The sequence below is a fragment of the Trichechus manatus genome, unplaced genomic scaffold (genome assembly GCF_000243295.1).
Source record: "Trichechus manatus latirostris isolate Lorelei unplaced genomic scaffold, TriManLat1.0 scaffold00104, whole genome shotgun sequence".
Classification (NCBI taxonomy): Eukaryota; Metazoa; Chordata; class Mammalia; order Sirenia; family Trichechidae; genus Trichechus; species Trichechus manatus.
In genome coordinates, this window is record NW_004444040.1 from 8,079,724 (window position 1) to 8,095,445 (window position 15,722).

The following is a 15,722-nucleotide window of genomic DNA, read 5'->3' on the forward strand; positions in this document are numbered from 1 at the left end:
TCCATACTGAAGACTGTAGTCTTTGATCTTCATCAGTAAATGCTTCAAGTCCTCTTCACTTTGAGCTAGCAAGGTTGTGTCATCTGCATAATGCAGGTTGTTAATGAAAGCAGAGAATACCAGAAAGATGGTTACCTGTGTTTTATTGACTATGCAAAGGCATTCGACTGTGTGGATCATAACAAATTATGGCTAACATTGCAAAGAATGGGAATTCCAGAACACTTAATTGTGCTCATGAGGAACCTGCACATAGATCAAGATGCAGTTGTCCAAACAGAACAAGGGGATACTGTGTGGTTTAAAGTCAGGGAGGGTGTGCATCAGGGTTGTATCTTTTCACCATACTTATTCAACCACAACTGTAATGCTTGGTTTTAAATGGATTGTTTGAGAGTTTCAGGATGTTTTTAGCAAATTATTTGTTCATTATATATCATGGGAACTGATTTAACAAGATAACATAGACTTACACTTGTGTGTCTGTTGATTAGACAGTGCCTTGGATTTATATAGAGGCTTTGGACTAAATAATTTAGAAATATTTGTAGAAACTCTCTCATCTATTACCCAAATGTCTAAAATACAGGAGTGGATTTTAGGAAAACTTGATATTACAAGTAAAAACGTGAAAGCTGAGATAATTAGCTAATTTTATTCAAGACTCCTGACCCTACAGTAGACTTCATAAATGACTCAGTTGCATGGTAAGCCATGGATTTGACTCCACTCCCAGAGCAGTCATTATACTTTCATATGTTTTATTTAGCAGGGTGGGTCTTGAAGGCCAAAGATAGCTGATATTATTCAATTTGACACCTGTTATGGTTATGAATTACTGTTTAACAAACTACCCCAACATTTAGAGGCTTAAAATAACACTCTACTATTATCTCTCAGGAGCCCTGGTGGCACAGTGGTTAAGAACTCAGCTGCTAACTGAAAGGTTGGTAGTTCGAATCTACTGGCTGTGCCTTAGAAACCCTGTGGGGCAGTTGGTTCAATTCTGTCCTATAGGGTTGCTATAAGTCGGAATTAACTTGATAGCAACAAGTTTGGTTTGGTTTGGTTTGGCTCTGTTATTTCTCATAGTTCTGTGGGTCATCTGAGTTCCTTTGGGTTTCTTATGCAGTTACCACCAGACGGCATCTGGGGCTGGAGTTACCTGAAGGTTCAGTTGGGCCTGTTGTCCAAGATAGCTCCCTCACATGGCTGGCAGTTGATTCTGGCTGACTGCTAGGAGCTTAGTTGGGCCTACCTACTGGAGCACCCACATGTGGTGTCCCCATGTGGTTTGGGCTTCTCACAGCATGGCGGCTTGGTTCCTAGATAGAGCATTTCAAGAGCCAGTGTTCCAAGAGACAAGCAGCAGACTACTTAAGGGCTGTGACTGGAGCTGGCACAGCATCACTTTGTCTATATTTTATTCCTCAAAGCAGTCTCAGGCCAACCTAAGTTCAAGGGGGTGGACAAGTGTCAGGGTCACATTGCATGAGAGTACATGGGAGAGCAGATATTATTGCAGCTGTCTTTGGAAAATCGGGTCTGCCATACTACCTGTTACTTTATTTCACACTTTTGCAAATAATAAACCTAAACAAGATTTTGGTATAAAGTATTAAAAGAAATATATTTCAAAAGATCTATAAAATACTCCTAAATGTGAAAAGATGAATATTAAATAAAATCAATTCCTTAACTTAGGTTAAGTTTCACAGATGATCATCAAAAACATGTAAGGCATTACTAGATACTATAGTCCAATAAAAGGAGCCCTGGTGGCACAGTGGTTTAAGTGCTTGGCTGTTAACTAGAAGATCAGCCATTTGAAGCCACCAGCAGCTCCAAGGGAGAAAGATGTGGCAGTCTGCTCCCATAAAGATTATAGCCTAGTAAACCCGATCAGGCAATTCTCCTTTGTCCTGTAGGGTCGCCATGAGTCAGAATTGACTTGATGGCAATTGATTTTGGTGGGTTTATGGTTCAATAAAACAAACTGTAGAAATAATGGAATACATTAACAAGAAAAAAAAATAGCACTAATAAAAGTAATGACAACAACTACTACCATTGTTGTGGACCATGCAGTTTACATCACTGTCTCATCTCATCTGCATACATAAATGAAGTCGGTATTACCTTCATTTTTCAGATGAGGAACCTGAAGCTTAGAGAGATAAGGTAATTAGTATGTCGTATAATATAACGGTTATACCAGTTAATGTGTATGATTCTTAGATTCTGTCAACAATACTTGGCTTTAGTTCTGGTCGACCAGTTGGCTGTAATTATGCTGGTGACACATGATCCTAGTATATATGAATGACCCTTGTCTCTAATTTAATACATCAACACTGTAGACAAGAGAAAACCAAGCATAGTTCAAGAGGGCATGGCTGCCTGGGGACTGTAGAAGACAGAAAAGGCTCTCAGTGAGTCACCATCCTACAGCTGTCAAGCAGTGGTGCTAAGATGCAATCCCAGAATTATCTGACTCCAGGGTCAAGACCCTTTGTATCTTACAATACTGCCCTTCTAATATACAGGAATACAAAGAGGACACAAGTATGCAAAACAGTTGTTAAAAATACTTTTAAAAGAGAAAGAATATAACTGATGAAAACCAAAGATGCAAAGATTCCCAAGCACACACAGTAGACTAAAATGAGGGTCACTATGATTCCACTTATCCTTACGGCTATTCTCTTACCTTCTACATGTGTATGGTAATTGTTCTGATAGGCAGAAAAACATTTGCTACTAGAGACTCCTGTGTTATTCCAAAACATTCTTGAGATTTTTACTAAATCTTAACAGAAATAGCCACAGGGGATACTATACAGGTAGGAAAGGACCTGAGAGGAGAGAATCATCCATCTGAATTCCTCTTGAAGCACACAGAGGCTTCTCCTATACCACTTACTGTGTATGATTTTTAGGTTCTGTCAGCAATACATAGCTTTAGTTCTGGTCACCCAGCTGGCTGTAATGACGCTGGTGAAACAACATGATCCAAGTATACATGAATGACTCTCGTCTCTAAATATATCAAAACAGCAGGCAAGGGAAAACCAAGCATAGTTCAAGAGGACGTGGCTGCCTGGGGACTGTAGAAAATAGAAAAGGCTCTCAGGCAGTGAGAGCGTGTGCCCAGTAGTTAGGTGGGGTTTTAGTTCAGAAAGATGTGTGGCTCCCAGGACTGTGAGGCAACCAGTGGGGAATACCAGAAGTTGTATGTGTTTGTGGGTATATCTGCATACACATGCAAACTCAAGAGATGATAAAATCCGTTCATACAACTCTTTTAAAGTAGCTATTAAGTCCCTACCAATTGTGTGGCACATGCCCCTTGCCTTCAAGTGGTTTACATATGGCTGAGAGTGGTTTACATATGGCTGAGAGGTAAGACTAGACATATGTGAAATGGAAATAGAATAGTGATGGTGGGAGCTTCACAGTCTTAGTTACAAACCAGAGGAAGGCAGCCCAACATCATGGAAAGAGCATTGTGCTAAAAATCAGGAGAATTCTAGGCCCACATCTTACTCTGACCTCAGACAAGTCAAATCACATCTTTGAATCTTTTTCCTCATCTGTAAAACGAGGACACTGGACTAGATTATTTTAAGGCCTACTCCAGCTCTACAGATCTTCTTCCTGCCCAAGACTTACCTGACCTACTTTTTTTTTTTTTTAATTGTCTTCCTCCCCTCTCCAGAATATCAGTCTATAAGAGGAGGTTGTTGGTCTCCCTTGCCTGTACCTAGTTCCCATGAGTATAATAGCACCCAACACAAGGTAGTCCCTCAAGAAATTTCTAATCCAAGATACCATCAATTGAAAGGCACCACTGTTTTATGTACAACTGAGAAAAACTGCTTCCAATTAATTGTAAAATGCCATAGAGTGAAGAGCATATTACAGTGTCAGAAGTATTAAAATGTGGGGGAAAATGCATCTTAGAATTAGCAAAATCATTTTCATTCACTCCAATTGTTGCATTTTCACTTTGAACATGTTAAACATGCATTTAAAAAAATACCTCTAATTCTTATGGTTCTGTTCATCTCCCTTATGAGTTCATACTCAGAATTTTTTTTTTTTCCCCACAATAAGGTTTCTTCGTGCCCTGTGTTGTGGCAGTGGGGCTCCGTGTTTGCCTCACCCTGAGCCCTGTGGGCTTCTCCTGATCCTGGCTGGTTTTAAGCGTATTCCTTACCTGAGGCTCCTGTAGAATGGGGATGGTGTGACTCCAGATCCCACACCAACACGTGGCTCATTTTCAAAGGGGCGATCCTTTTTCCACCAGCAGCCTTGGGTGGGGTCCAGAGTTCTTATCTCTTTCCTGGATCAGTAGACCGAGTGCTTCTGAGCTTCCTGTCACAGTCTAGGCCGTGCTCCTTGGACACCAGCTTTATTTAACACCCCACTTTCAGCTTCCTTCCTAGCATGAGCCTGAGAATGAAGTTCAGAATTTTTTAAACCTAAGCCAAGTTTGACAGATGTTTTACAGGATCAGTACAGTCCTTCTAAAGTCTTTCCTTTTTATGTAACACCTCTCCAATCCCCAAGTCATTATGTCCGTAGTACTCAAGTGGACATTGTAGTATCATTTTCAAAATTATCAAATTGTGTTTTCTTTTCCTGCGTGTAGTTCTTGTTTTCTCTCAGTGTCGTAGAAGATCAAAATATCCTTTTATGAGTCACATATGGTCCTGAGGTGTTTGAGGCTTTAATTTTTAGTGTTAGTGTTGTACTGGGGCAGAGATAGCTATTCGCTTAACAAAAATGTATTGAGCGTAAGTATGTCAAACACCATGCTAGATGTAGGAGAAATAGAAAAATAAACAAGATGTGGTCCTTGAGCGTGAGAAGTTAAGAATTTAGTGAGAAGTTTACTTGAAAAAAAACTGCATATTTAAATGTTTGCATTTCCTTTTAGCATCCTTTCCCTCTAAAAGCACTGTGTTCTCCCCAAGACTACAGACAAGGTCTGACTGCTTGGCAGTCATTTGGCTTCATAGATTTTCCTTTTGTCTTCCATGCAGCTGACCCAGAGGAAGAAGCTCATCCTGAATTCAAATTTGGCAGTGAACTTTCTGCTGATGACTTGGGTCACAAAGAAGCTGTTGCAAATAGCGTCAAGAAGGTCAGCGTCTTTGTGTCCTTTTTCTGTCATGACTCTCAAGAGATAGCAGCTGCTAGTTATGAAATTCTGGAAATAAGACAACCACAAAAGAATAAGTACCCTGCAATTCCTCTTCTAAATTGCTTAGAAGGACAAAAGTCTCTCTGTGGGGACTGGAATTGCATTGAGCTTGAGACACACACGAGAGTATGAAAGGACATTTAAATTACTCATTAATCACATCCAGTGTTGACCACTACCCATCTGGCCAGTATCCTTTAAATGTTATCATTGGATGAGGAGACCACAAAAGCATCACAATAGCAAACAAAGGTTAGCCTGTTGAAGCTATCAGGAAAATTACCCCCGAATATCCCAAGCCAAGTTCTCATTAGAGAACCAGTCCTACAAGTTAGGAATCACCTTCCTAATGTAGAGTAAGCATGAAATATTTCCACCTATCAGCCAAGAAAAATATGATGTGTACCAACTATGTGTCAGGCACAGTCTAGACCATGACGATCAGGAAGAGTCAAAATACACTTACTTTCTGCCCTCACGGAGCTTATAGTCGGATGGGATTTTAGGTGAAGACAGTAGGTTACAGACAACAAACAAACAATGAAATAATTATATAATGACAGTATGTGATAAAATGACAGTATGTGCCAAAATGGAAAATAATGAGGTGAAAGGAATAAGGAAGCCAGGGCCCAAAGGGTGAAGAGGAATCAACCATGCACAGAGATAGAGAAGTAACTTTCCATGCAGAGGGACCATGTATTCATTTCCTAAGGCTTCCATAACAAAGCACCACAAAGTAGGTGGGTTAAACAACAGAAACGTATTCTCTCACAGTTCGGGAGGCTAGAAGTCCAAATTCAAGGAGTCAGAAAAACCATGCTCTCTCTTAAGACCTAGGAGAAGATGCTTCCTTGCCTTTCTCTTGGCTTCTGTTCATTCCTGGCAGTCCTGGGCATTTCTTGGCTTGTAGATGCATTGCTCTGATCTCCGCTGCCATCTTCAAGTAGCTCTTTTCCCTCTGTGTCTCTCTGTGTTGCTTCTCCTCCTTTGTAAGGACAACACACGTACTCCAGTATGACCTCATGTTAACTTCGCTGATACATTCAAAGACTGTTTCCAAACAAGGTCACATTCACAGGTACTGGGAATTAGGACTACAGCGTATCTCTTGGGGGGGACACAATTCAATCCATAACAGACCACAACATGTAAATATATGTAAATATGTGTTTACATATATTTGTTTACATATTTATATGTATGACTAGTAAATTTAGGTTGTTGCCTTTTGGAGATGTAAACATTATTTTTTTTCTTTAATTTAGGTTTCAGATGATCTTGAACATGAAAATAACAAAAAGGTAGCAAAAAATTGCCTCACATATTTTGTTTTCATTACATGACACCCATATGTGGCCCTCTAACACTGAACATTTTGTACTAAGTATTGTTGTTACTCTGTCTTCCCCCGTGGAATGTCAGGCTTACTGTTAGTAGGTATAATATGCATATGCTTGATGCATCTACTTATAAGAATCTTCACAGAAAAGAATGAATCACAGTGATACAATTATTAAATCCTGATAAAATCACCAGAATAGGGCAGGCGAATAAGAGGCCTAGACCTAAATCATTAATGATTTTCTTACAAATAAGTGTTTAGTGCAGCAAGGAGTTTTCTTAGGTGGAATTAGAGATTTCATTTCTAAAATAGGGTGACATAATCATCAATATATGAAATTGGATAATGAAAATGACCTAATAAGTCATCAAATCGATATATTAGCGTAAGAGAAAGGTGATAGTAGTTCCAACTACATTGACATTCTGAAAGATCATTAGTAAAGTTCACATTGCATACTTTCCAGAATTTTTATTTGCTGTTATTATATATTGGCTTTCATGTAAGGAAAATAAAGTTGTATTTTTAGTTTCTTTTATCCTCTTCAAAATTTTTCCTGATCATCAAGGTGCTCTTATTCGGTAAATGTATATGGTTTATTGTATGACAGTAAAATTGATGACAGTCAATGTAGAAATTTGCCTTGTATCTTGATTCCCACATTTCAGAGCTTCAAAAAGTATTGTCTTACTCTCTGTGGGCTCCTGTCTTATTTGGGTGATACGCTATCTTCTTATTGTCTAAATGTTAAACTTGTAATAGTTATGAGTAAATATTATCACAGTCTCCTTCCAAGATGTTAGTAAATACACTCCTCTCTCTCCTACTATAATTTCTTAACGTATTACAATCAATAGTGCCCTGGTTGACCTTTGGTCACTGCTATGTATTAAGTGGCTCTGACTGAGGTTTTTTTAAATCCTCAAGGCCTCAGTCTTCTCATATGATCACTAGATACCCAAACACCAAACCAAACCCATTGCCATCGAGTCGGTTCCGACTCATGGCGACCCTATAGGGCAGAACAGAACTGCCCCATAGGGTTTCCAAGGAGCAGCTGGTATTTTCGAACTGCTAACCTTTGGGTTAGCGGCTGAGCTCTTAACCACTGCTCCACCAGGGCTCCAATCAATAGATAAGACTCTAATACTTACCCTACAGGGTTCCTGACAGCAATGAGGTTGCGCATGCAAACAATTCAGCCCAGTGCCCAGCACATAGTATTGGTGTTACTTATTACCATTAAACACACAAGAAAGGAATCAGACATAGCCCCTGCTCTTATATGAGGTGTCAGGACATTCAAGGAAAAAAAAAGATTTTTTAAAAAAGTTACATTAGGTAATTATTTATCTCAAGTGAAATCCATTTGATGATTTAGAGTGCTCAGAGTATTAACAACTGAGACAAACAAATGTTCTGACCATTTTTTTACTCAGGAATTGATGTGTGTGACTAAACAGTTTATCCGTCTATATTCAATCTATGCAGGAAATTTAGCATTTCAAAGTTCTCTAGAAAATGTTGATTACCTTCGAAAGCTTATTTGTTTTTGTTGATTTTGTTGATTTTGTTTCTGATTTACCCAGAAATAAACTGCAAGTTTTTGTTTTCTTTTCCTCTATGCAAAATAATGCAATTTTAACATGTCCCATGTAGGGTCAGATTATTTTATGAATAAACTTTAAAAAAAACTACTTAGATATGGGGCTTAAACTCTAGAGCAGTGCTATGTAATTGTGGTCCCCAATGTTTGAAAATATGAAGAATAATACCTGCTGTACACATTTCATAGCATTGCTGTGAGGCTCAGTATAGTTCCTTGAATACTTTAAAGTCCTTTGAGAATCTAAAAACGCCCTAAAAATGTGCGATAGAGTTAATATTTAATTTTTACCTACCTCTGTATTATTTAGAACTACAGTAGACCTTAACTTTTTAAACTATCCTTTAGCATAATTAAGGAAGAAAAAAGTCTTTATCATCTATCAATTTGGGTGTATGTACAAGTGCCAATATAGCTTTTGTAAGGAAGTCTGCGGCATTATCTGTGAGTCCCACTGAAGTCACGGACGTATATTCCCTTCATTGTGCTTGTAGGGCCTGGTTACTGTAGAAGATGAGCAGGCATGGATGGCATCTTATAAATACGTAGGTGCTACCACTAATATACATCCATATTTGTCCACAATGATCAACTATGCCCAGCCTGTGAAGTTCCAAGGTTTCCATGTGGCTGAAGGTAACACCAAAGGTTAAACGCAATAGCCTTTTTGTCTGCTTTTCTTTTATTGTGCTGATAAGCTCTGATGTGAGTTGTTGCCATTTTCTTTTCTGGGGTGGGAAATGTTGCAGCTCACCTTATTTTTATTCCAAACACCACGCATCCAAATGTGCTTGGCATGCAGTGGCATTGTGTTGTTGTTCTCATCATCATCCACAGGGTGTCTCCGACAGACTGCGGATTTGTTAGCACTCGCCCTGGCCTTCAGCATAGCCTCTTACATTCCATATGCTTTCACATAGCCTCTTGCATTCCATATGCTTTCACAAACCTCCCTTAATTAGAAACCGGTCTCCAAAAACATACCAAGTATTATAAAACTTTCCATAATCATTTCTTGGCTAGAGAAGCCCTCACCATCATCATCAAAAATTCATATTTCAGGGGTGGCTGTGGCAATTGGGGTATACATAATTTGTTTAATGACTCAAAATTTAATTCGTCACACTTCTTTTTTAAGGAAATGTCTCCATCTACAGAACATTAATGAAAGTAGGAGCTACTGATATGATAACATCTGCCTCCAAAGCCTTGTGGTTCAGGATGTAATTACATTTATTGCTTGTCTTTCTGTGAGGGTTCGAAGACAGGATTTCTTAATACGTCTTTGCTTTTCTATACAGAGCGCAATATCCATTACAACATGTCTTCTTTTAATGAATCAGTCGGTCTAGGCTACTTGAAGACACACGCAATTGAATTTGTGAAGTATCCTTATGTGTTCAGTGATTGGTGCATTTTTAGTTCAGCAGAGTCTCTACAAGAGATAAATGGCTAGCATATAATTTTGATTGTATAGCTAATAAAATGTGAAAGACGACAGCAGATGTGAAAGTCTGTCCAAATGTGAGTTGTTCCTATAAACCACCAATGTGATTTTCTCTTCAGCATTATTTATAAGTGTGAAGATTTTCTATGTTATCTTCCCGTTTGTCATTGTTTGCCCAGACCTTTGATGTTTTAACTATTTATCTCTGCCATGTTGTTGTCGTTAGGTGTCATTGAGTCGGTTCCGACTCGTACTCTTTTTTTTCTTTGTCCTTAATAAATTAACACAGTTACAACAAACGGCAAATGAGTCGCATTTACCCCAAGGGAGGTCGAGTGGATTCCAGTAATTACATGCCTCAGATTTTCTGGAACGCTGGCTGCCAGATGGTTTCACTGAACTATCAAACCCCAGGTAGGCGCTGATGTCCAGTGACCCCAAATTCCACAGGAAGCCTTTGACAGGGTGATGCTAACAGTTGCCATCCGTTGACTGTGAACATTTTTTAAAGGGAGCAGGCATAGGGCAAAAACAATGTTGCGGGGCTTGTATAAAAGTGAGAAATCAAAAACCCAAAGTAGAGCAATACAACAATGGTAGAAGAGAATATATTTTGATTTAAAGTAAAATTCCTTTTATAAATGCCATGGACTACTTAGCTAAACATTGTCCCCTATTCTACCATAATATTTCTAATTTTTCTTCCTTTTGAATCGAAATTTTTATCCTTGTTTCCAAAGACAGGATTAAGTGAGAATAATTTAATTATTTAAAGATTTTGAGTATCTTTGTGCAGGAACTATAGTTCATTATCTTTTGGAAATTTCCCTGACCACTGTTAACACTGAGCAGACATCAACAATGCAGTGGCACCTCACCATAAAGTTATAGAATATTATAAAGTAGACTCTGCTAAAATTGCGTGTGAGGAGTTATATATTCTTAGAGGTGCTAATCTATAACTTGGTCCTCTAAGTGTGCTCAAAGGCAGGTTTCTAATATATAATGATTTTTTTTCCTCCTAGAAGGAGAGGAATAAATTTTTTTAGATGCATAAACAAATTTAAAAATAATTTGAGGTTTGCTTAACAGCTTAGGATCACAATGATCAGATTACCAAAACTTGTTGCCATCAAGTTGATTCGGACTCATAGCCACCCTATGGGACAGAGTAGAACTGCTCCACAGAGTTTCCAAGGAGCGGCCGGTGGATTCAAACTGCCAGCCTTTTAGTTAGCAGCTGAACTGTTAACCGCTATGGTACCAGGGCTCCAAATGACGAGATTAGAGGCAGCAAAATAATAGGCTCTAGTCGCTCACCTAAGATAGATGAGAGATCTGTTCAGTTTCTGTGGTTAATTCCTCTTGAGAATTCTCTGATTAAGCATGGTCCTTAAACCCAGTAGAAAACCCTTTTCTTTTTCTGTCCTTCGTTTGCTACATGAAGCTACCTTCCAGTCTTCCCAGTTTGGGGGCATTTTCCTTTTCTAGGAGCCCTGGTGGTACAGTGGTTAAGTGCTACAACTGCTAACCAAAAGGTTGGCGGTTCGAATCCACCAGCCGCTCCTTGGAAATCCTGTGGGGCAGTTCTACTCTGTCCTGTAGGGTCACTATGAGTCGGGGTCGACTCGACAGCAATGGGTTTGGTTTTCTTTGTTTTTGTTTTCCCTTTTCTAGCCTATCCACTGTACTTTGAGAAACCTTGCCCACCCTACTCTTTCTTATCTGGACTGACTGAAAGATTTTTTGATTCTCATCCCTTTTCCATGAATGTGAGTTGACTGCGTGTCCTGCCCTTGGTTGATCCTCCTCAGGGACCAGAAGCCCCTCCCACTGGAGTCACTAATTTGTATGGTGTCCTCATTGGGCTCAAAGTGTTTGTCACAGTGACAAAATAAAATGAAAAGTCACTGCTGGTTTCGTTACTTAAAAAGTGTTCAAGTTGTATTCCCAGTTGGTCAATGAATCTGTAACATGGATTAAATGATCCTAAAGAAGTTTATTCACCAGGTCAGCTGATGTTTTATTTTAGAATATTAGATTTAACTACAATATTTTGAAGAATGGCAAAAAAAAAAAAAAAAAAAAATCCACCAGTTTTCCCTTTTTTTTTTTTGTTGGTAAGTAGAAAGATTTTGTCCAACTGCAAGGGAAATATCATAAGCCATGCCCTGGCAGCATACACCCCACCAGAAGAATTCTTCCCCAGTCTCACACTGAGAACAAGCCACTGATTTTTACATAAAGCTTACCTGTTGTTTTTTTTTTTCTCCTAATTGATTTTTACCCTAAGGATATGTGAATCTCCAGTGCCCCCTTCCTGTGGGGTCATAAGGTACATAGTCTCCAACCATACCAGATTGGACATTTGTACTCTTAGCACTAACTGAACAATTGTATGACTTGGATATTGAGCCCAGTTTTTAAACCAAACACGGGAAATTAGTAATTCTAGCATGGTCTTCATGAAAACACATTTTAGTATAGTAATTTAAATTAAATATGAGATCATTTCAACATTGAAGAAAGAGTTGTATGGCTTAAACAGACCCGGCGGTACCTTGTGGCGTTACAGAGGTCAGGAACCAGTATCTGATTTCCGTTGTTTGAAATTACCCTATCAGGGTCTTCTTTGCCCAGGGAGACAAGGTGCTAAATTATTTTTGTCTCTTGACAGATTTAGCGATGCAATTAAATCAGGGAAAATTTGAGTATAATGGATCGTGCGGGTGAGTAATGTGATTTAAACTGTTGTCACCTTGCTTCAGAACTCCATACTACAGCAATAATGAAAGCAATGTCACTTTTAATTAGGGGCTGCTGAATTTAAGCTGGGTTTGAGAGATAGGGTAGAAACAAATGGAACCCCTAGGTGGCTTGTATTTGCAAATATCCATTCTTCATCTACCCCACTGTTACTAAACAGATTTTGTTTTTTTTTAGACCACAAGTTAAGCAGTTCATCATACACTTGAGTTTAATGCTCTCACTTCAGTAGTGGAAGTTTTTATAGCTGGGAGAGATGGTGATCCTGGATCATTTGAACATTAGTTAGAGACAAAGATACCAAAATATGTGTACATATTTTACCTAGGACAAATTTTCTAGGAATGAAGTTAACTTACTATATAATGAAGTTGTGGGTATCAATTTGAATTTAATTCAGCCTCGAATAAAGCTTTCACCTTTCTTCTTTATTTTGCATGTCTTGGAAATAGCATTTATCCAAGAATAAGGCTATGAATGTTGTTCTGGCTGACTTCAATAGCACTTTCCAAAATCTGTGAACTAGTGAATTGTTGCTGTTGTTGTTAGCTGCTGTCAAGTTGACTCCAAGTCATGGTGACCTTATGTAGAACAGAATGAAACATTGCTTGGTCCAGCATCATCCTCCCGATTGTCCTGAAAGATTGCCTGGTGCAGCATCATCCTTGCAATCGTCAGCATGTTTGAGCCCATTGTTTTAGCTCTTGTGCCAATCATGTCACTGAGGCTCACCCTCGTCCTCTCTGGCCTTATGCATCACGAAGAATAATGTCTTTCTCTAGTGATTGATCCCTCCTGATGACATGTCCAAGCAAGAGAGTCAGACAATGTTTTGTTATGGTCCATAAGGTTTGCACTGGCTGATTTTTGGATGTAGATTGCCAGGCCTTTCTTCTTAGTCTATCTTAGTCTGGAAGCTCCACTGAAATCTGTCCAGCATGCTGGTATTTGAAATACCAGTGGCACAGCTTCCAGCGTCACAGCAACACACAAGCGACCACAGTATGACAGATTTGACAGAGAAGGAGTGGAAATAATGAATTAGGAAATAGTAATATCACTGAAATGCTGAAAGGTTAAAATGAAAATTGGGAGTAAGAATTCTATAGAGATAAAGAAAAGAAACTCTGGCCATTTTTCCCCCATGCACCTGCCCCCAAGCACCACTACAGGTAAATAATCTTAGCGGTCTTGGCACTAATCCAGTGGAGTACTATCCTGTCCCACAGTGCTGCTGTCAGGAAGTTTGTGGTGGCTACTCTGGTTGGATATCGAATTTTTACCACAAAAAATAGCCAGTCAAGGTACAATTTTTCAGGGGTTGCAGGTTAGGAATGGCACTTCAAAGCGAACTACCTCTGCCTGCATGCCCTGCCCGCGTTCCCGCAGATAACAGCCCTGGTACCCAAATCTCCCTCCACAGAGCTGGAGCATCATTACACATTCCTCTGCTGGGGGCTTTGAAAGAAAAAAAAAAAAAAAAAACTGTAGTCAGAAACAAGAGGGTCAAATATCATTTCAGAAATCTTTAAAATCTGTTTTGGCTATGGTAGTCAAAACAGCCTGGTATTGGTACAGTGACAGACACACTGACCAGTGGAACAGAATTGAGAACCCAAATGTAAATCCATCTACCTGCAGTCACCTGATCTTCGACAAGGGCCCAAAGTCCATTAGATAGGGAAAAGACAGTCTTTTTAACAAATGTGCTGGCAAAATTGGATGTCTGTCTGCAAAAAAATGAAACAGTTCCCATACCTCACATCACATACAAAAACTAATTCAAAATGGATCAAAGACCTAAACATAAAACCAAAAAAATAAAGATCATAGAAGAAAAAATAAAGTCAATACTAGAGGCCCTAATACATGGCATAAACAGTATACAAACCATAACTGACAATACGCAAACAGATAAGCTAGATAACTGAGATCTTCTAAAAATTAAATACTTATGCTCATCAAAAGACTTCACCAAAAGGATAAAAAGAGAACCTACAGACTGGGAAAAAATTTTGGGCTATGACAAATCTGGCAAAGGTCTAATCTCTAAAATCAATGGGAAAATCCAACACCTCAACAACTAAAAGACAAATAATCCAATTAAAAAATGGGCAAAGGATGTGAACAGACAATTCACCAAAGAAGACTTTCAGGCAGCTAACAGACACATGAGGAAAAGCTCGAGATCACTAGCCATTACTGAAATGCAAATCAAAACCACAATGAGATACCATCTCACCCAAACATTATTGGCACAAATCAAAAAAACAGAAAATGACAAATGTTGGAGAGGCTGCAGGGACATTGGAACTCTTATGCACTGCTGGTGGGAATGCAAAATGGTACAACCAGTTTGGAAAACGATATGGCACTTTCTTGAAAAGCTAGAGATAGAAATACCATATGATCTAGCAATCCTGCTCCTAGGAATATATCCTAGAGAAATAAGAGCCGTCACACAAATAGACATATGCACACCCATGTTCATTGCAGCGTTATTCACAATAGCAAAAAGATGGAAACAACTTAAGTGCCCATCAGTAGATGAATGGATAAACAAACTATGGTACATACACAAAATGGAATACTACGTAGCAATAAAGAACAGTGATGAATCTGCAAAACGTCACAACGTAGATGAATCTGGAGGGCATTATGCTGAGTGAAATTAGTCAATCACAAAAGGATGAATATTGTATGAGACCACTATTATAAAAACTCATGAAAAGGTTTACACACAAAAATAAACAATCTTTGATGATTACGAGGGATGGAAAAACACTAAATAGACAATAAATAAGTCGTAACTTTGGTGAAGGGTAAGACAGTACACAATATTGGGGAAGCCAGCACAACTTGTCCAGGGCAAGGTCATGGAAGCTCTGTAGACACATCCAAACTCCCTGAGGGACCAAATTACTGGGCTAAGGGCTGTGCGGACCATGATCTCGGGGAACATCTAGCTCAACTGGCATAACATAGTTTATAAAGATAGTGTTCTACGTCCTACTTTGGTGAGTAGCGTCTGAGGTCTTAAAAGTTTGTGAGTGGCCATCTAAGATATTCCACTGGTCTCACCGCATCTAGAGCAAGAGAGAATGAAGAAAACCAAAGACACAAGGGAAAGATTAGTCCAAAGGACTAATGGACCACAACTACCACAGCCTCCACCAGACAGAGTCCAGCACAACTAGATGGTGCCCGGCTACCACCACAGACTGCTCTGACAGGATCACAACAGAGGATCCTGGACAGAGCTGGAGAAAAATGTAGAACAAAATTCTGACTCACCAAAAAAAAAAAAAAAAAAAAAAGGACCAGACATACTGGTCTGACAGACTGAAGA

The 15,722-nt window shown here is 39.1% G+C and overlaps 1 protein-coding gene across 1 annotated transcript in view; it reads left to right on the forward strand.

Annotated features, from left to right (window-relative positions):
• The window catches only part of PLCB4 (phospholipase C beta 4), a 423,663-nt gene that overhangs the window by 334,720 nt on the left and 73,221 nt on the right, over nt 1–15,722 (forward strand). Inside the window, exons 21-26 of the mRNA XM_023737565.1 lie at nt 5,049–5,149; nt 6,478–6,513; nt 8,655–8,796; nt 9,462–9,546; nt 9,897–10,021; nt 12,285–12,336. Of these exons, the coding sequence (XP_023593333.1) occupies nt 5,049–5,149; nt 6,478–6,513; nt 8,655–8,796; nt 9,462–9,546; nt 9,897–10,021; nt 12,285–12,336 (541 nt within the window). The remainder of the gene's footprint in view (nt 1–5,048; nt 5,150–6,477; nt 6,514–8,654; nt 8,797–9,461; nt 9,547–9,896; nt 10,022–12,284; nt 12,337–15,722) is intronic.